This window comes from Candoia aspera, chromosome 7 (assembly GCF_035149785.1).
Source record: "Candoia aspera isolate rCanAsp1 chromosome 7, rCanAsp1.hap2, whole genome shotgun sequence".
Classification (NCBI taxonomy): domain Eukaryota; kingdom Metazoa; phylum Chordata; class Lepidosauria; order Squamata; family Boidae; genus Candoia; species Candoia aspera.
This window is the reverse complement of record NC_086159.1, coordinates 79058459-79080307: the sequence shown is the minus strand read 5'-3', so window position 1 is coordinate 79080307 and position 21849 is coordinate 79058459. Positions and strand designations below refer to the sequence as shown.

Sequence of the window (21849 nt, the reverse complement as noted above, 5' to 3'; positions counted from 1 at the left end):
TACAGCGGGGGGGAAACCGGTGACTCACTCCACAGGGATGGTGGCATTGCAAATGGGAAGCCACTGGGAGAAACTGCCTTTTGTGGTAGTGCCTGTAGGGGGTCCGTTTGTCATTTTGGGGATGCCTTGGTTTGTTCAGCAGAGCCCACACATAAATTGGGTGCACAGGACTGTGACTTTTGCAGATGGATTCTACAAAGCCCCTGAGGGGGATGAATTGGACAACGGCGAAGTGGGGAGGGCAGCAGCAACAACTCCGCATCTCCTTACTGGTCCGCTGGACGGACTGCCAGAACAATACCAAGACTTTGCAGATGCGTTTGGCAAAAAGGAGGCGGATCAGCTACCGCCGCACCGCAAAACTGACTGTGCCATAGACTTTATCCCTAATGCAAAGTTGCCTAAGCCAAAAATTTATGTTATGACCCAGAAGGAACTGGCAACGCTAAGAGAGTTTGTCGATAAAAATCTAGCCAGGGGTTTTATCGAACCAGCCAGTTCCCCAGTGGGTGCTCCTGTCCTATTCAGACCAAAGAAAGATGGGACTTTGAGATTATGCACGGATTTCCGTGGATTGAATGCAGTCTCAATATTAAATAAATATCCCGTCCCGTTAATCAAAGACATGTTATCACATCTGGCGAAGGGGAAAATATTCTCTAAGTTGGACCTGAGGGAGGCATATTTCCGCATTCGTATAAGGGAGGGGGATGAATGGAAAACTGCTTTCAATTGCCCTCTGGGCTCTTTCCAGTATAAAGTGTTACCTTTTGGGCTGGCGCTGCGGGTTAAACCGCTGAGCTGTCGATCGGAAGGTCGGCGGTTCGAAACCGCGCGGCGGGGTGAGCTCCCGTTGCTCGTCCCAGCTTCTGCACACCAAGCAGTTCGAAAACATGCAAATGTGAGTAGATTAATTGGTACCGCTTCGGCGGGAAGGTAACGGCGTTCCGTGAGTCATACTGGCCACATGACCCGGAAGTGTCCTATGGACAACGCCGGCTCCAAGGCTTTGAAACGGAGATGAGCACCACCCCCTAGAGTCGGACACGACTGGACTTTACGTCAAGGGAAACCTTTACCTTTACCTTTGGGCTGGCGGGAGCGCCTGGGGTTTTTATGCAACTGATCAATGAGGTCTTGCATGACCATTTATTCAAAGGGGTCTTGGTGTATTTGGACGATGTGTTAATCTATACTGAAACAATTGAGGAACATATAGAACTGGTTAGACAAGTGAATCTCAGATTGACTATTTGGGCTATAGAATTTCAGACAAGGGTATTGAAATGGATCCAGCTAAGATTGAAGCCATTCTAGCATGGGAGCCACCACGCACGCGAGTGTAGATTAATGAGAAAAAAATGAATTTGAACGATCGTAGTATCAGGCTGCAACATAACAAAACTGGAAAAAGTGAAGGGGGTCTGAATACTTTCCAAACGCACTGTATTTACAATTATTATTATTATTACAGTGTTCTCTTGTGCACGCATTCCTGAATTCCAATCAAGCCAGATTTCATACTTGATATATAATGGAATTTACTTAACGTTACCAAGCAAGGGAGAATGACATCCATCCATTGTAGAAAAGAATGTTAGTATAAATCTCTGTTTTCCTATATGGGAGAAGGACTAGTTTATAATAGTTAACAGCTGGGTGGGAAACTTCACTGTCTGGGATCTTTCAAATAGTAACCCGGAAGAACTGTTGTGGCAAAGCAGCTAGTATTCTATCTTAATAGTGTATCTCAGAGTATCTCATCTCTATGTGTCTGTCCTCCAGATGCTACCCAAAGGACATCAGGACATTCGAGGGAAGAATAATCAAGGTACAAATACTGTACTGTACAGTAGATGACATCCATAAGGAAAAAGATAGGGCTCTCTGCGCTGTTAGTTCGACCACCTGTTTATTGGGCCCAAATTTTTCCTGGGTTGTTAAGATGGCCAGGGAGGTGACCTGTAGTTGGGTCTATGCTGTGGTGTCAATTTCACTGAGAGGGGGTAGTATCTTTGGCCTTGAAGGTGGTGGTGGTGTACCCAATCTTTAAGAGGCTTTTTAGACAATTACCATTCTGTCTCCAATCTTATCTTTTGGGGGAAGGTTGTTAAGGTGGTCAGCCTAAAGTTGCAGAGAACCCTGGAGGAAGCAGATTTTCTAGATCCATTTCAATAGGGTTTCAGGTCAGGATTCAGTACTGGAACAGTTTTAGTTGCAATTTTTTCTGGTTTTCTTTTTATTAATTAGATAAAAAACCAGCAAAATATTTTCACTTCAACATTTGCTCTAGTCTACTGTAAAGTTTATTGTATGTATGTATGTATGTATGTATGTATGTATATACTTCGATCGCACTTGTTGATGAACTGTGGCACAGCCAGGATAGAGGTAATGCATCCTCCTTTGTGCTTCATGATATCTCAGCAGCCTTCAATACCATCAGCCATAATATCCTTCTGGACTTGCTGAGGGAGTTGGGTATTGGGGGCATAGTTTTATGGTGGTTCTCTTTTTTCAAGGCTGGTTTGTCAGTGTTGGTGGGGGAGGTCATCACCTAAGCCCCTCTTCTGTGGGGAGAAGGGTTTAACACACCCCTCCTGTTTAATATCTACATGAAGCTGCTGGGTGAGGTCTGCCAGTTTGGAGTTCAGTATCACATCAACATGCGGATGATACCCAATCACATCTTGTCCCAGTGCCTGGAGGCTGCGTGGGAGAAACCAACTCAATCCTACCAAGGCCAAATGGCTGTGGATGTTATGGACTCCTAGACCCAAGGATTTTCCATCTCTTAGATGGGATAGAATTTCCCCATTAAAGAGTGGTATGCCAGTCCAGAAGGATACCTTGAGTGATAGTACCAAAGGCTGAGAGATAAAGGAGAGGTAGGACCGATATACCACTCCCATCCTGGTCCGAAACAGATATCCACAAGTGTGATCAATGCCATCTCACTACTATGACCAGGGCTGGAAGGCGTTCAGATAATCCTCTTGTTCCAGGGCCCTTGGCAGTTACTAGACTACTATACTTCTCTACAACTTCCCTTTTTAGGGAAGATTGTAGACTGGTTGAAAATTATCCAACGTTGGGTTTGGTGATGGCTTCCTGAGAAGGAAATGGATCACCTCCACCTTAAGACCAAATGAAATCACTCCCTCCCTCAAGGATGAATTCACTACCTGTCAGCCCCACTAGGAAAACCAACCTACATAATCACAGTCTGCCTCTCTGCTTCCTGTCTTTCTGGAAGATCCAACCTCTGGAGGACTCAAAAGTTGCTCAGTTGCAGTATGACAGGATTTCAATGGGGAGCCCATCCAGCACCTTGGATGTAGTATATTGCTTAAAAATAACTTTTATTATTATCACTCTTTTCCTAGCCACTTGAAGTTTTTGAGTAACTTATTAGTTTACTATTTATTGGATTTTTACACTGTGGTGATCATGCAGCTCTCAACAGTATACACATGAAACAATGAAAATACAACCAGAGTTAAAAGCATTACAACAAAAAAGAAAGTTAAGATGGAGCAATACATAATATATTTTGTAAAACAGCAGTGACATTGTCTACATGGCATTATCCAAGCCCTCCAGAAGGCTAACAAGGTCAAGGCAAGTTTAATTTTCCAGGCGAGACCATTTCCTGTGGACTATGGAAGGGTAGGCTGCTTCTAGACACTAGCTGGAAGCTAAGAAGGAAAGGAGATCTAGAAAGCAGTGAAGAAGTGGCCCTGGAGAAGTGACAAAGGGCAGTGAGGAGGAAGAGAAGAGTACAAGCAGTTCCACCAAGCCAGACTAGAGGTGAGTGTTGGCAAGAGGCATTGTCAGCTGGGTTGGACCTTGCTGCTGCCATTTGTGGAAGCAGATTAGAAGAAGGCTGTCTGTGGAGAAGGCTGAACCCACATGCTCAGGGATTCGAAAGGGAGAGGTATGCTCCCACACCAAAGCCCAGGAAGAGGCGGAACCATGGAAGGGAGAGGGTAGTTGGGGTGATGTTAGAAAGTAAGAAGTGGCTGAGGAAATGAAGGGGGGTGAGTGGATGTTTGTGGGGGTGACATAGGAACATGTAATGTTAAGGGTATAAAAGAGGTGAAGGGAGCAGGGGAGCCAGCTTGTTGGAGATTCTGAATTCAGCAGGAGCCCTTGTTAGAGGTTATGTGCCTGAGTGCAGAATGAATGCTGAGCTTTTCATTAAAAAATGTTCATAACCAAAAATTAATTCATTATATTTGAAGCAAAAACTAAATTTATTACTACACAAAGACAGAAAAGTCTCGCTTCTATCTTAACTATTCCTTGAAAGAGGGAAACACAAGACAAACAAAAACTACTCTTTATCCCTTAAACACAGAGACTCTCACCATTTGTCCTAGAGTACAAAAGGCTCATCAGGTGCAGAGAGAGAATGCAGTTTCCAACATTCCTTGTCATTGTCTCAGGCACCCCCTTATGACTCCTATCTTCTCTTAAAACCTCTGGAACCAATCACGGGGCAGTGGCTAGGCCAGCACATAAGCTATTATTTGTTCTGTGGAACAAAACTACACACTAATAATTCTTTGCTCTTGTACATTCTGTCCATAGTGCCATTTAGTGCTTCACTTTTTAATCTTTTCTGTGACTTTTGTTGCCTTCGAATATTGCTACAGGCTTGGGTTCAGAATTCCAAAACCTTGCAGCAATTTGTAAATTCATATGGCTTCACTAGCTGAAATGGACTTGGCTTTGGTGGAGGACAGGTGCCAGAAGCAGCTTGCTTTCTGCTGACCAACTGATTGCTTCAGCGCCACAGAAAAGAACAAGTACTCACTTACAGACCTTGGTAAGCTCTATCTGCAGTATATATGTATAGCCAGCAAGCTCAGGGATGCTGCTTGAAGTCAGCAGGGCCTTTAACCCATCTGTCCAGCCTTTTGACTACAGTCCAGTCACTCTGGTTGATGCACTTACTTTCCTGCACAGAAGTTACAATACTGTGATGATTTCAGGTCTTGTCACTGCTAACACACACAGAAGCTTAAATACAGAACAGTAATTGGATTTACTGCTGTCAGGTAAAGATTTGCTATTCTCTCCATTAGAAAAGTAGCCTTCATAGATGCTTTGACTCAGCCCCAGCCATTTTAAAATGTGTATCATCTTCTATGTCTAGTCTAGGAGATAACTTCCTTCCTGACCTTCAAGATAATATGAAATGCTGTCAAGCTCCTTCATCTCTACTTTCTTGTTCAGGTGCTCCAGAATCTCCCTACAATCTTGTTTGTCCTCATACTCTTAACTAATTATTAAATCATCAACATAAGTGAAGATAAAGATCCATCTGTAATATTAAGCAATATAATTAGCTTAACAATATGATTTAATAACAAAAGGCTATCAAGTTATGAGCTCTTCAGAAGTTGTACTGTATCTATTCTACACAATAGATGCAAATACATTTAGTAACAAATGAGAAGGAGCATTATGCTGGTGACTGAAGCCAAAGATTGCATCTCTCTCCCTAGATGCATTATAGGTAAATTTCTTTTAGAGGCTGATCACTGATTAAATCTTCATTTTATTTTGAAACAGCAACAAAAATTTGGTAAGTCTCTCCTATACTAGTCTCTTCAGACAAAACAGATCTTTTATTGATCACAAAATAGGCATTTATAGGTACAGTACTTCAGGAACAGATTCTTTGAGACCATGATTATGTTTTCCTTTAAAAAATTTTGTATTTATTGTTTTTAAGGATTGTTTTTCTTGCAATGGTTTTATTTAAGCCTGTTTATATTATCTGATTGTTCCTGAAATATAAGTAATGAATTTTTTTTTAATTTTTTAAATCTTTAAACAATTGTCTTGTTACAAAACCTCTAGCTAAAACATTAAAGCTTTTTTGTATGTTGCTTGTTTTGTAAGTTATTTCATTAAACAAGAGCAAAGTTGCTATCTTCTAAAAGTTAACTGAGGCTTGCAGTTGTTAGTTTGTTTAGCTATCTTTTAAAGAAAAAAGGTATATTCCTCTACAATTCACTAGTAAAAGTAAAGCTAATGCATGTTTCTTAACCAAAGATGGTCGTTGTTCATGTTAACATCTCACGGCTTGAAGATTATACTGAGGATGAGTAGAGCAATAATTAGAACATTAATTCATTGTATTTTTACACCGCCCATCTCGAAAACGACTCTGGACGTTTAGAAATATTTTCTTCCTTTTAGTTAGCAATGATTTCAGGAACACGCGCTTGGCAACAATAGAGAAGCCGGTTGCTCCTGTCTTCTTCCAGTCTATGACGATCTCCAATCTCCCTCCTGAACAGGACCGACTCTCCTTAATTTCCAAGCCCGCAAAGGATCAGCTCCGGGTTCCCTTCAAGGCAGAGGACTTTCAAGGTGAGCCCTGAGGACCACCCACCCCGCGTTCCAGGCTGCTGGCATTCTCGGGGGGGGGGGTACGCGGAGCAGCGCACCGACGGCCACCCCCAGGCTGAGCTCGGCTGCGGGAGACGCCGCATCCTCCGCGCGGGAACGACCGACTATTGCCCTCTTTCCGGAGCTTTGTCGATGATCAGCTACTGCCCTGGGCTTTCTGCCGGTCTTCCCCAAAGGAAATCGATCAAACGACGATGCCAGCCACCGAGAGAAGCCGGGCCACCGCCTCCAGGCAAGCTGAGCGCCCCGCCCGCCTTCCCCGTCACGGCTCTGAGGCCGCAGCCCCGAAGGAGGGCCGGGCGCAGACCGGCTGACGTGGCCCCGCGACATCTCCGGAGCACCGCCCGCGCTCGCGAGCCCTGCCACAGGCCCCGCCCAGCGCCACTTCCTAGCAATGGGGCGGGTGGTCCAAGGGACGGTCCGAGGGGCACCGTCCAATCAGCAGCAGACAAATCAACTGCCGGGAAGGGCGCGCGCGGCACGCTCGCTCTTCCTCTCCGCGGCGTCGGACGCGCGCCAGGGCTCCGCCCCTTGGGGGGGGTTCCGTCTTGGGGCGGCCGCTAAGCGCGCATGCGTCGCCATCCGTGTTTTCTCCCGGCCGGCGGCAGCGGCGCTAGGAGCGGTAGTGGCGGGGTGGCTACGGGTCCCACGACGACCTGGAACCGGAACGTGGAGAGATGTGCGAGCCTAGCAAGCAGGACTTGGTTGCTGTCTTCAAGCGGCTCCGCGCCATTCCCACTAACAAGGTAAGCAGGAGGCGAGCGAAGTCTTCGCGAGTGACACGTTGCAAGGCGCCGAGAGGCGGAGCTCGTGCGCGGGCGGTTTTGTGTGGGCCGGGAAGCTGCTAAGCGTGTTGGAGCCTGGGTGTGTGTGGGTGAGAGAACACGGGGAAATCTGAAGATAGGAGTGTGGGCTGGAGAGCTGAGAGATGTCCCTGAAGAAGGCCGATGGCTCCCGGAGGGCTCCCTGGATGCTTTCATTGAGTTACAGGAGTCAGTCCGACTTGACTGGGAGAAAAAGCTAAGCAGAGTTGGCCCTGGTTAGTATTTGGATGGGTGACCACTCGGAAATCACGGGTCTGTAGGTTAGACTTGGAAGTCGAAAAACATCTGGGAAGGCAATGGCTGCGATGAGAACGACAAGGTTTTTTTATTTTTATTTATTACTCAAATTTAGCCACCGCCCATCTCCCCCAGAAGAGGGACTCTGGGCGGTTTACAATAAAATTCCCCATAAAACATAAACATTAAAATCACATAAAACAATTATAATAAACCCAATAAATAAATAAAATCCAAGAGAAATGTAAAATCCAGGCTGGTGGGAGGGACTCTAGGGTGAGAGCCATCCCCAAGAATGGTTATTCCCTTTCCCAGCCCAGGCGAGATGGCAAAACCAGGTCTTCAGGGCCTTCCGGAAGGTCAGGAGAGAGGGGGCCTGCCTCACCTCCAGGGGCAAGATATTCCAGAGGGCGGGGGCCACCACAGAGAAGGCCCGCTTCCTGGACCCCGCCAGATGGAATTCTCTTATGGATGGGGTCTGTAACATGCCCTCTCTGGATGATCGGGTGGGGTGGGCCGATATAATGGGGGTGAGACAGGGTTGCATCCACAAAGTGGTCAGTATCCTTAGGTTGCTTTTCTGCAGATAAAGGTACTGATTTGGTGTTGGATTTGGGAGAGGCAAGGTCAGATGCCCATTCAGTTAGACCTTCTAGAAGACTTCAAGCCAATCCATGTCTCTGCACATTGCAGGATGGCTATGATGAGGATATTAGTGCCCATTGCCACTCAAGTCCTCAGATCACACCTGTTATTTCAGCTGTATCTAAGATAATTTTTTCTCAGCTATATGAAGAAAATATTTCAATTAAAATACGGTAACACACTGGCCCATGTCAGCCAGTTTCTGCATGAGAGTGGATTTGAACCTGGATCTCTCTACTTCTAGAGGAAGACTTTGACCACTGTCTCACACTGGTTTCCCCATAATTACTGTGTGTATATATCTTGTGCACGTTCCAGAATAGATTTGCACACCTTCAGTATTTAACCCAAAAAACCCAGGGGCTTCCTGTCATACATGTGAGGCTCATTTTCTCACTCAAGTGCCTTGCACCTAAATTCTAATCCTGTTAATTCCTGGCCCAGTGTGCATTGCCATGGATGCTTCGCATTATTTAAGTCTCACAGTGTTCATATACATGCATTCACTTACCGTAATTGCATGCTCAGGAAAATACACTTTTTTCCTCTTTTTTTCCTGACTTGATATAATAATGCTAATTCAGGACAAAAATGTTTTAATCGTTTTTTGTGGTTGCTACTATGGGAGAATACAGTGTACTTAAGGCTTTCCAAGCCATATCATTTTTAAGTAATGTTTATTTTCACTTCCGCTGTGCTGGAATCCATGTTCAAAGTTCTCTTGTCAATGCCAGCAGCATACCTTTAAATTACTGTGTGGAATGCAGTCTTTATTTTTAAGCTGAAAATTGATGAGTTGGCTGAAAATGACTTTTCAGTGTATGTGTGTCAAAAGAAACAATTATTTTTGCAATGCAAGCTGCAGTGTCTGCAGAAGTTTATCTTCAGGTATTTGTTTGCTTCTGAATATTTTGACATAAATTAACATAATTTTTCAGTTTGCAATTTTATATTATTAAAGTGCCAAGTAATTCTATCCTCTCATGTTCTGTGAAGATAAGTTTGAAGCAGCATGCTCATTTTGAGTGTTTCAGAATTATTTCCATTAATTAAGCAAGGAACTTATGCTGCATATAAATCAAGTTTACGAAAAACATGAAGTCATCTTTAAGATGAAATAAAGTAAAAGGCAGCAGAGAGTAGAGCAAACTAATCTATTTAGATGAGTGAGTTCTTAATAATTAAGTATTGAATAGAATCATAATGCAATTTTTTGTGTCCATAAGGTTGATACATTGGGATCTAGGACCAAGATTATTTTATGCAAGTGGGTTGGGGAACAAGGTATGGAGGCTAAAGCAGTAGGGAATATTTGGCATTCACATGTTCATTATTGCTCTCAAAGAAAGCCAGCAACTTTTGTTCAAGACCAAGGTGAGAAGAGTGCAGGATCAAACCAAAGGCCTTCTAATTCCACAGTGATCAATCAGCTGCCTATAGAGATTTGAGAAATATTTATTTATTAATCAGATTAATAAACTCTGGGTGGCGTACAGTACAACAATCCAAAATAGGAAGACATGCTTATGTTGTAGAAGATACTTTGATTAGGTAGTTTAAATAGTATCTCATATAAAAGTAGTGTCTTCTTCAAATCATATGCAGTTCCTGGTGATGCATGAATGTACTTTTCTGGGCCACAGTACAGAAATGATCTGCCACTAACTGTTTCGAGAGTCTTTTTAACTTCCCACTCTAGCCTGCAGCCTTGTCCTGATGGTCTCCCAGCCAAGAGCTAATCAGGTTTACCCTGCTTTGCTTTCTGAAATAATCCAAGGTCTGTGAGGTGCTCCTATTCTGTGCCATTTTAATGTTGGTTAAAGCATATGTTCATATGCAGCTGTTGGAAAGTAAGAATAGTTAGCATGCTGCAGCAGTGTATCTAAGTGAATATATTGTATTGCCAAATCATAATCCTATTTTGTGTATGTTTGTTAGAAAAGTAGCTCTATAGTAATTATATCCATTATAGGGTAAGTGTGAATTGGATGCAGCCCAATTCATTTGGGGCTTATTTTTCGTTTTTCTGATATGCAGCCCAGTTATCAAAGAGATACATAACTTGTTGGAGAAATCTTGCAGTCCATTGAATGTTGTGTCAGGGTGATTAATTAACGTCTTGCCTTCCTGTAACTTCAGGTCATTGTTCAAATAATTTAAAACTATTTCTCTAGCAGACAACACACTGATATGTTAGGTTTGGGATTGTATTTATTGATTTGTGAACATTTATGTCTGATTCTGTGTGCATCCATCCATGCACCTCATAGGAATTTCCAAGAGGTGCAGTAACATAAATTAATGCCACTTGAATTGTACAGGTAGTCCTCATTTAGCAACCACAATTGGGACCAGCAACTTGGTTGTTAAACGAAGCGGTTGTTTAAGTGAAAACGTGACTGTGCTTATAACCTGACTTCACTTTCCTTTGCTTTACAGACCTGCAAAGGTCATAAATTTGAGGCTTGGTTGTAAAGTTACTTTTTCATCACTGTTATAGCAGCAAATGGTCGATAAATGAGGCAGTTGCTAAACAGGGACTACCTGTATATGTTTGCTTAGGTAAAAATACTGTAATATTTTAAATGCCAGATTTTAGTAAACATTTTATGTTATTTTCCTTTCCTCATTGCACCACAGAAACAAGGTAGGTTATTCAGCAGGTTCACATAATCTTAATTAAGTGCTTAATGTTGTTTAAAAAATCTGAGTAGACCAACTGCCTGAGATTTTTTTTAAAAGGTACATGCTGATTTTGTTGAATATATACAACATATGCATAATACAGTTCCAATATTTCACCTGCTATTCTGAGTTCTATTTTTATTAATTTGCAGAATTGATGTACAGAAGTATTAATTTTGTTATGGGATATCTTGCAGATTTTGAATACTTAGCCTTCTTGGGTTGCATCCAGACTGTTGAAAATAAGGAGGAGTCTGGTAGTATCTTTCCCAACTAACATTGCTAAGTTTCTGTGTTTTAATAAAATGTGATAGTTGGAAAAGGTACTACCAGACCTCTGATTTTCTGCCACCATAGACTAATATGGCTTTCCTACAATGTCTCCATCTAGTCTGTTGAACTTTCTTGTCATTGATTTTTTTGGGACTCAACGACAACTTAGTTGCCATTAATTTCAGTTCCATTGATTTGATTTGGATTCTTAAAAGTAACATTTCACTAATGATGTACATAAATAGCTAAATTGATGAGTAATACTTGTATTCTGTGTGCACTTTGCAGATCATAGCATTTTTAGGAGACAAAGGTATGCTGGGTAATACTTAAAAGTAACAATCAAATTGTGGTTGTGTTTCTAGTTATGTTTTGACTGTGGAGCAAAAAATCCAAGCTGGGCAAGCATAACTTACGGGGTTTTCCTCTGTATTGACTGCTCAGGGACTCATCGCTCGCTTGGAGTTCACTTGAGTTTCATTCGGTAAGCAATTCATTTGTTAATGCATGCTGTTCATTGTTTGGGGATGTTTTCCTGAGTGTCTGTATATAGATATACATCTATATATTTTCCTCATCTTGTAGAAAAGATGCTTCTTGGTTTGAATCTGTCTCTTGCTCCTGCTAGCTGTCTTTATTGTGCAGTGGTACAAAATAAACAGAAATAGTTTGGCACATCTGTATCTTATATGAATTTCAAAATATAGAGCATCATATAAAGATGTTGCTTTCAAGCTAAACTTTAGATAATATTTAAACTGATTTCAGTCACTCTGACTTATATATGTTCCCATAGTTTTTGTTTGTTCTTAAAAATTTTGCATGATTTGTTGGTTGTACTAGAAATAGACGTTCTTAAAATTAACGTCTTAAGTATCTAATATTTATTGCAGCTCTTCAATTTTGCCATAGAGCTTTATGCCTTAACTCTTTTGGATATTAAACGTTGCAGTAGTCTTCATAATTTAGAGTATCTTCAACTTTATTGTGAGTATTGTTTTGTAGATCTGATAAAGAACAATCCTGTATTCATTGTTTCCAACCAAAATGGGTGAACTTTGTATATCAAATATAGCAGTAGCTTTCCCAAGATTGGTTATTGTTGTTTGACAACCAACTCCTGTAAAGTAGTATACTCACACACTTGTTGGGTGATTGTTCTGCAATTGTCTATTTAGGTTTCAAAATATTTTCAGTAATTCACTGACTCTCCATCAACATGAATATTGCTTCTTTTGTTTTACCAGTTCCAGAAAACATATGTCTGGTCAGTAATGCTTTCTGCTGTGATTTATATCATCCAGTTGAAGCAATATCCTATCCCTTTAAGGGCCTTTAAAGACAGCTCTTCTCAGATCTAAAATCCTGTCCCGTTCACACAGTGTTTTCAGAACCCACGCAGCAAGCATTCAGAAGGAGATGCTTGATCCCTTTTTAACTTTTTGCAGAGTTAAGTGTTAACGATGTAACCAAACTGTTCCTCTTGTGAGTTCCATTTAATTAATTAAGTTGTGATGAAAAGATCTTCTTGTCCTGCATCTGGAATAGTAGAAAAGACTATCATACCTTCCCTCCCAAATCCTTAATCATTCCACATACAGCTTGGTTTATAGGCTGTTCACCATCTGGGTAATCCTCTTCTGAACTTCTTCTAATCTGTCACTGTCCATTTTGAGCTATGATGTTTAGTACTGGACACAGTATTCCAAATGGAATCTGACCATGGTGAAACAGAATGGAATGTGATGTCGACCTGCATTTCTATTAATGCATCCCAAGATAGCAGTTGTCTTTTTAGCAAATTCATCACACTGCTGATTTAATGTTTAATTTATGGTTGACAAGCCTTAAATTTTTCCTATCAAGATGCAGCACTTTAAATTCTCTCTGTTAAATTCCATTCTATTCATTTCAGACCACTCTTCAAGCCTGTCTGTATATTTTTGGATCTTGTTTCTTTCATCTGAAGAATTAGCCATTTCTCCAAGGGTTGGTGTGTGTGTGTGTGTTATTTATTTAATTAAACATAATAAGGAAAAAATAATAGAACAAAAGGGAGAACAAAAGAACTATGATATAAATTTTGTTCATGTATATAAAGTTCTGTACAATATTTTCAATAAAGAATGACCATATTTCATTGTAATCATCCATACAATGAACAATTACCCTTCCCAGCTTTGTGTCATCTGTCACCCTGAATTCTTGCACCCAAATCATTGTTAAAAATGTTGAACAGCAAGGACCCAGGACAGAATCCTGTGACACTCCACACACAGTTTGTTTTAGGTTGAAGAGCATTCTTTGGGTGCAGTCATTCAATCAATTGTGAGTACATCTAACACTACATAGTATATTTGGCCCATATTTACCATTTTATGAAGGAGAATAACATCATGAGGCATTATCTTGAAGGTATATTTTGTCTTTGGTAGTCTCCTAATCTGCTAAGCTAGTAATTCTATCAAAGAAAGAGAAATTGGTCTGGCATGAATTGTTTGTGGCAAATATTTGTTGACTCCTGTTAATTGTAGCATGCCTGTCCAAGTGCCCACAAACTTGTTATTTGATCATCTGTTTGAGGGTCTTGTCCAGTATAGATCTCAAGCTGATAGCTATGTAGTTTCCCAGGTCTTTCTCCTTTCCTTTTTTTGAAGGTAGGGATGACGTTTGTGTTCTTCCAGTCTTATGGGAACTTTTGTTTTCGTGTGCATTTGAGTCAGGCTTGACTCCTGATGACTGCCTGGACAAGTCTCTGTAGAGTTTCGGAAGTGGTTTGCCATTGTCTGCTTCCTAGGGCTGAGAGAGAGTGATTGGCCCAAGGTCACCCAGCTATCAAGAGTGGTTCTGCAATCACCTCTTCTGGTCCTTCAGTAGCCTAGGATGCCATCCATCTGGTCCTGGAAAGTTGAATTCATTTACATTATCCAAGTTCTCTCTTACGCTGTCCTTGACCATTCTAACCTTCTGTTCGCTCCTTTCCCCCAGTGGCATAATGCTTACCAGCTAACCATCCATTTCCTTTCTGTGAGAGGACAGAAATTAAGAAGCTAAAAAGTTATGTCTCCCCACCATCACTCATTACAATTCACCACTTTCTCTTTCAATGGGCATCTTTGGCTTTTGTTTTATATCTAACATATTCCCAAGCCCCTTTTTTGTTGTTTTTGGTATCTCTCACAAGATACCCTGCTTTGTTGTTTTTAAAAAGTGTTTGAGAAATTATTTCTTTTCTTTTCTTTTCTTTCTTTTTTTCTTTCTTTCTTTTTTTTTTTGGTTTTAGGTCTACAGAATTAGATTCAAACTGGTCATGGTTTCAGTTGAGGTGCATGCAGATTGGAGGAAATGCAAATGCTGTAAGTACATCTATTAAAACTTGCTTGTTTTTTTCCTGGTGTCTAGGAATCTGTATTTATTAACTTATTTATCAGGGTTTTGTGCATATTATGAGTTACATTCTGTATATTTTCTATCCTTTGATGTAACTGCAACAGATTCCTAGAGCAGCTAACCATCTTGAAAGCCAGAGAAATAAATGAATAAGATAGATCTAACTTCTTATTTATTTCTCTGATTTTCAAGACTGCTGCACCCAGTACTGTTAAGCTGCTCTAGATATCTGTGCAGTTATATCGAAGGATAGAAAATAAACAAAATGTAACTCATAAATATAGCCTTGTGTGGCGCAGAGTGGTAGGCGGCAGTATTGCACCCGAAACTCTCCCCATGACCCGAGCTCAATCGCAGAGGAAGCTGGATTCTCAGGTAGCCGGCTCAAGTCGACCCAGCCTTCCATCCTTCTGAGGTTGGTAAAATGAGTACCCAGCTTGCTGGGAAAGGTGACGACTGGGGAAGGCAATGGCAAACCACCCCGCTCTTTAGTCTGCCAAGAAAACTTCGTGAAAGCGGCGTCGCCCCAAAGGGTCAGACATGACTCGGTGCTTGCACAGGGGACCTTTCACCTTTCAACTCATAAATATCCTAATATGCATAGAACCCTGATAAATGAGTAGATACTTTAGAAAACAATGGGAGTTAAGTTGATCATGTCTAAATCCCACTGGTTTCAGTAGGTCTGTCCTAAAGCCAGGTCCAACCTGGGATATTCAGTAATGTTGGGATGATGCCCTAATCTATTTTTTATCAGAAAGAACTAATTATTCAAAACAGCAACAAAATAAAAATAAGAAATAAGAGTAAAATAAGAAACTATACACTTTTGCCTAAATTATACAGGTTTTTAATGTGGAATGCAAAGGTTCAGAAATTTTGGCATTGAGTATGCATAACTCAGTTTGCTGTGGTAGATAAGGCATCAGGCTCGAAACCGGGAGACCATGAATTCTAGTCCTGCCGTAGGGACAAAGCCATCTGAGTGACCTTGAGCCAGTCACTTTCTCTCAGCTGTAGGACGGAGGCAATGGCAAACCATTTCTGAAAAACTTTGCCAAGAAAACTGCAGGGACTTGCCCAGGCAGTCTGTGAGAATCGGATTAAACAGACTGAATGGATTAAGAAAAAAAAAAGCATAACTCAGTCCTGCTAATAGTTACTAATCAGAAATGTGAAGCTCTGTTTTGAGTAAAAGTATTTAAATAGGAAATGCTGTATATCATTAACTCTAAATTCACCTCATCACTTATATGTTCAAACTCTTGCATATGTTCAGTATAATAACGTAACGTTATTATGCATAGGTACTAGTACTATATTACTTAGCTTAGTAATATAGGATTACTAATGGAATTTTTTTTTTCAATATTTCCAAATATTGAAAATGTTTTTTCAATATTGCTGAAGACACGATGTTTATTGGGAAGCAACAGAAGAAGAATCAGTAAAGGTTTGAACCAAACTATGCCAGAAAATCTGGAGAATAACACAACGGTCAAAAGGTTAGAAGAAGTCAGTCTGTATACCAATATCAAAAAAGAAGACTTAACAGAGTATGTTAATAGTTTGCATGCTATTGTACAATATTCCTCATTTTACATGCTAGCCAGATAATGCATAGGATCATCCAATGTAAATTAGGACCATACATGGAAACAGAGAGGCTGGATATTAATGCTGGTTTTAGCAAAAGCCGAGGAACAGAGACATTGCCGATGCACACTGGATAATTGAGAAACCAGAGAATACTGAAAAGAAATCAATATGTACTTCATTGAGTATAGAAATGAAACGCAAAGATCAAATTAATGACAACAGGTACAGTGACCAGCCTTAGAATTGACAGTGAAGATACTGAAGTAATAAATAGCCTCTGCCTTTTAGGGTTAGCTATCAACAGTAAAGGAACCAACCAGCAGTTAAGAAACATCTTGCAGACTAGCATTTAGCATCAGTGAAGGCCTTGGAAGAGCTGTTCAGATGTTGTGATGTGTCTATACCTACAAACATTAGAATCACCTAGGCAGTGGTTTTCCCTGTGACATTCTATGGAAGCAAAAGTTGGACTCTGAAGAAAAAGTAAAAAGAGCATTTTATTGACGCTTTAAAACTGTCCTGTTGAAGTAGGCTCCTGAGATACCGTGGATAGCCAATAAAATGAAGAATTGGATCATAGAATAAATCAATCCAGAATTCTTACTTGAGATACCAATGACCAAGCTCAAATTATCATACCTTGGACACATTATGCAAATAGCTAGCTCTATTGAGAATTTTATAATGCTGGGAAAGGTAGGAGGAAAAAGAAAATGAGAACAACTAGCAGCAAAGTGGATGGACTCGATTTCAGCAGCAATGGGTGCACAGTTGGAAGAGCCGAAGAGTCCAGTTAGGGACAGATCATCCTGGAAAAGGTCCATCAATGTGGTCATAAAGAGTGGATATTAACTTCATGGCACATAATAAAGGGACCATGGTGGCTCAGTGGTTAAGATGCTGAGTCAGAGGACCATTAAGGTTGGCAGCTCAGCAGTTCGAAACGCGAGAGTGTGAGCCGTGTGACAAAGTGAGCTTCTGTCAACTTGTCCCAGCTCCTGCTAACCTAGCAGTTCAAAAGCATGCAAATGCAAGTAGATAAATAGGTACCACTTCGGTGGGAAAATAACAGGGACATGAAAGGAGCCCCCTTGGGCGTTCCCTGGGCAACAGTGATGTCACTGGCAAATCCTTTCAATACAGAAGCACCTTGGTAGGTCCTTCTATTAAGGAATATGGTTTGATGACAGGTAGTCCTCAGTTAACAACCATTCATTCAGTGATCAAAGTTATGACAGTGGTGAATGAGGAGACTTAAAGCTGGTCCTCAGAGTTGTGACCAACACAGCATCCCTGCAGTCACATGATTGTGATTCGGGTGCTTGCCAACCAGCCTCACAATTATGACAGTTGCAGCATTGTGTGGTCATGTGATCACCATTTGTGACCTTCACTGCTGGCTTCCAATAAGCAAAGCAAATGGGGAAGCCTGCAGGAGGTTGCAAATGGCGATTACATGACATCGCACCTAACAACCATGCAGGATTTGCCTAGCAACTGGAACTTCCGAAACTGCTGTCATGTGATGTCATGTGACATCATGCTTTACGACTGCATTGCTTAGCGATGGAGTTCCCATTCCCAATTACCATTGTTAACAGAGCACTACCTGTATTATTGTCACTGGGGTTGATGCATTTATTGTATTTTTATCCTGTTTTTCAGACAGTTATTGCCAAAAATAGCTCACATCTGTTAAAAAGGAGAAAGAATTCCTTTTTCCTCCTATTCTCAGATTTGCAGTATAAAAAGATATGGGGCATAATATATAGTAAGAGGAGAATGGTTAGTTTTTCAAGGCAAAGAAAACAGTGGTGAGCAATTTGCTGGCATTTGTTTACAGGTCAGTCTGGGCTGATCTTACTCTTCTAGAGTTCTTGCTTGAATACGAATATATGACTTTCATTCCTTCAACCAAGGAATGGGATGTCACCTGAATTGCTGTTACTTGCTGTTGATAAGCCCACAGTCAAAGCTCCATGGCAAGAATGGACATGGCAAGTTCCTCTGGTTGATAGAAATAAACAGTTATCCCAGAATTTCACCCACACAGCAACATTGACAGACTCTATTTACCAAGGAGCATAGGTGGGCATGGAATGTTGCAAGTCCACCAGACAGTTGAAGAAACAAAAAAGGCATTGGAAGACTATCTGGACAGTGAAGAAGATGCACTGAAGATGTACACCATGCAGGCTTACTGAATACCAGAGAGACCAAACTGGCCTACAAGAAAGACCAAATGAAGAGACGCAGCAAGGCAAAATATTACCTGGGCAATACACAAAAAACCCAGCAGGCAAATCAGATAACAACCAGACCTGGCAATGGCTAAAAGCAAGGAAGTTGAAGAAAGAGACAGGCTAGTTCTGGCTGCACAACACCAAGCATTAAGAATAAATGCATATAAGGCCAGAATGAGAAGGCAGCAGACAGCAAATGCCACCTCTGCAAAGAAGCTGAAAAAACAGTGGACCACCTAGTTAGCTGCTGCAAGAAGATTGCACAGACTTACTACAGTATGACAAAGTATCAGCAATGATGCATTGGAATATCTACAAAAAAGTACCACTTGCCTGCAAGCAAGAACTGGTGGGGCCACAAAATAGACAAAGTAATAGAAAATGAAGAAGCTAAAGTGCTCTGGGACTTTAGAATTCAGACAGACAAGGATCTGCCACATAACACCCCAGACTTAACAATTGTTGATAAGAAAGACAAATCTGGATAGTGGACATTGCAATACTTGGAGACAGCAGAAGAGAAGAGAAAGAACTGGAGAAAATCACAAAATATAAAGACCTGCAAATAGAAGTAGAACAACTGTAGCAAAAGACTTGGTGCAATTCTGAAACATCTGGGGCACTACTTGAATACCATCAGCATTCACAAAATCACCATCAGTCAATTGCAAAAGGCAGCTTTACGTGGAACAGCTTACATCCTGCGATGATACCTTTAATACCATCAAACAACATCTGCCTCTCCCAGGTCCTTGGGAAGGACTCGATAGGTGGACAAAAATGCCAAATCCAATCTAAACATCTGGTTGACTGTGCGACCAACCATAGTAATAATAACAACAATAATAATAAATTAATAATGACATTTTTATCATCAAGGAATAACACAGTATAAAGAAAAAACAAAAAGAATCACAACTTGGATTGCTGTACTGGAATTGGAAACTGGAGCTTAAGCCAGGGGCCTAGGAATTACTCAAGCAACATCTTAAGATATAGCATGTGTCCAGCAAGGTGTTTTTTCAGTTGAAATAGCTGAAATATTTAGTTCTCGTAAGCATTTAATTTTGTTGGCCATTGTGCCTAATGTGCCAATAACTATAGGGATGACTTTTCTATAATTTATACATTTTGATAGTTAGATCTTTATAATTCTTCCAATTTTTTCCTCAATTCTATTGTATCCAAGTATTGCAGAATCTACAAAATTTACTTTTTTTCAGTCTGTGTGTTGCATTCCATTTGACAATCAAGTTGTATGCAAAAATCCCATAGCATTTTAACATAATTTTCAACAACTTCTTCAATTTTGTGCACAGGAAAATGCTAGGAAGAAAAAAAAATTCTCGGGATGGCATGTAGTTGCATTTCCAGAATGTTACTATTTTGAGATATTTCTTGGCTCCCTTCAGTGTGAGGATGTCTATCCCAGGGATCCTGCCTTCTCTGAGCTTGTTGAACTTGGCTTTCCTAAAATCCAGCGCATTTGGAGGACTCTGGTCCATTTTTTGTTCTGGTGGTATCTTAAACTTCAAGATGGCATAGTCACTTCCTCTCAAAATTTCCACTGCTTCCTTATTGGTTACAGTCAGATTTTGGATCCAATCCTCTTGTTTCTTCTGCTTTCTGTCAGCAATGCAATTGAGTCTTGATGGAGTTGGATTTTCAGCAGTGTTGAAAATGTCCCATTATTACTATGTCTCCCCTCTCTGAAAGTTCCACTGTCTGGTCCAAGAGGGCATTAACCCCAAAATTATGCCTGGCTTGGCAATCAGCACTATTGTTGTTATTTCCCGTTCCTTGTATTCTTATCCAAATGCTCTTGTCTGGGCTGTTGTGCTCAAATTCCTGTTTCTCAATATAAGTTCACATGTATACTCAATATATATTTGCATTTAATGTCACTCCTCTTTCCCTTTCCTTTTGAATAAGTAATCTCCTCAAACCCTGCATTTCACCAGGTTTCAGTAATGCCTGATAATCATATTCACTTTCCTGCATTAAGAATTTTAGTTCTTTCTATTTGTTCCCCATATACTGTACATTTGTATAGAGAAACTGCCTACAATTGTTTGCAGCTGTACTTTAATATCTTGCTTTTAAGGACTCCCATCCAACTTGAGTTTCCTTTAGCTTAACCCTCTCTTGCCATAGAAGTAAACTTCTTGTTGCTTTGAGCTTTTAAAATTTACTTTTTGATATGTGTTCACTTGGCATTAACTTCCTTAAAACCAAAAAATTCAGCATTGCATTACAATTTTCTCCCCAAAGTTCCTGCTGCTCTGACTTTTTCAACTTGAAGTTGGTTATTATGAAGTCAAGAGTAACCTTCTATCTTCTTCCACACTCTGAAGAAAAAGCTGTCAGCAAATCAGGAAGGACTATACTTGGCAGAGTTTGTATCTCAAAAGGCAAATGTGGAATTCTACCTTTTAGTAGTAATTAAACCTTATTTAGTGTAATTAAACCTAAATTTAGTGTAATTAAACCTTCCCATCGCTACAGTTTTTTGTTACTTTAAAAGATCTGCAACTTGCTTTTGAAATATATCATCTACATGTCTTTATTAGGAGAATGATAGTAAATACCAGCAACAATAGTCTTCTTAAGGCCTTCTCCACTTATTTTAATCAGCCGCTCTCTACAGCACTGCCAATTGCCAATTTAATTAATTTGGATTTCTAAGCAGGAATGGTTATTTTTTAACATACAGTGCAGTTCATCTTTTCTTTCTATTACTTTTTTTCCCTTTAAAAAAAATGACACCCTTCAACTGCAGTTGTCCAGTCTTGGGAGTCTTCCCACCATGTGTGGATTGCACGTATTAAAATCATTATTTGCTCTTCTGTACTAAAAGATGAAGCTCATCTTGTTTATTTCTCATACTCTGAGTGTTAACATATAGACAAGGAAGCAGATATGAACTTTTATTTATTTATGAACTTTCTGATTTTTCATTGCTTGGTTTAAAATAACCCATTTTTCATATTTAGGTATGTTGTACAGTTTCTCTAAATGCCACTCACTTGGCTATTTGGACAATCTGTTTGTAGCTCACAAGACTGTGAGCTCAACCCAGTCGTCTAGCCAGGGCCTAAAATAACCACATTACAGCTGAGAATTTTTTTCCATCTAGGGCCAATCTTCTGGAACCAGCTTCCACTAGAATTATACCTGGAATCTGATTCATCAAAAAGAAAGCAATTAAAATATTTATTTTCATGAGCCATGGTGAAGCTGGTTTAAGTACTACATGTGCAGAAACATGTTACAGGTACTCCTCCCTTAACGATGGTAATTGGGACTAGAATATCTGTCGCTGAGCAATGCGGTCATAATGTGAGATATCATGTGATCGCATCGCTTAGCAAGAGCAATCCAGGCAGTTCCCCTTGCCGTTGTTAAGTGAATTTTACTGGTTATTAGCTGAGCACCCACCCCAACCCAACCCAGTTCTGAGCCTCAGTCCCTCCCAGCCCTGAGCCTCAGTAAGCTAAGGGTCTGTCTCCAACTCCCCCACCCGCCTA

The 21849-nt window shown here is 40.6% G+C and overlaps 1 protein-coding gene across 2 annotated transcripts in view; it reads left to right on the top strand.

Annotated features, from left to right (window-relative positions):
* Window positions 1-7013: 7013 nt before the first annotated feature.
* The window catches only part of ARFGAP3 (ADP ribosylation factor GTPase activating protein 3), a 48428-nt gene continuing 33592 nt past the window's right edge, over window positions 7014-21849 (top strand). For both annotated transcript variants that reach the window (XM_063308253.1, XM_063308252.1), the window contains exons 1-3: window positions 7014-7172; window positions 11456-11574; window positions 14374-14446. In XM_063308253.1, the coding sequence (XP_063164323.1) occupies window positions 7104-7172; window positions 11456-11574; window positions 14374-14446 (261 nt within the window). In that variant the 5' untranslated portion in view covers window positions 7014-7103. The remainder of the gene's footprint in view (window positions 7173-11455; window positions 11575-14373; window positions 14447-21849) is intronic.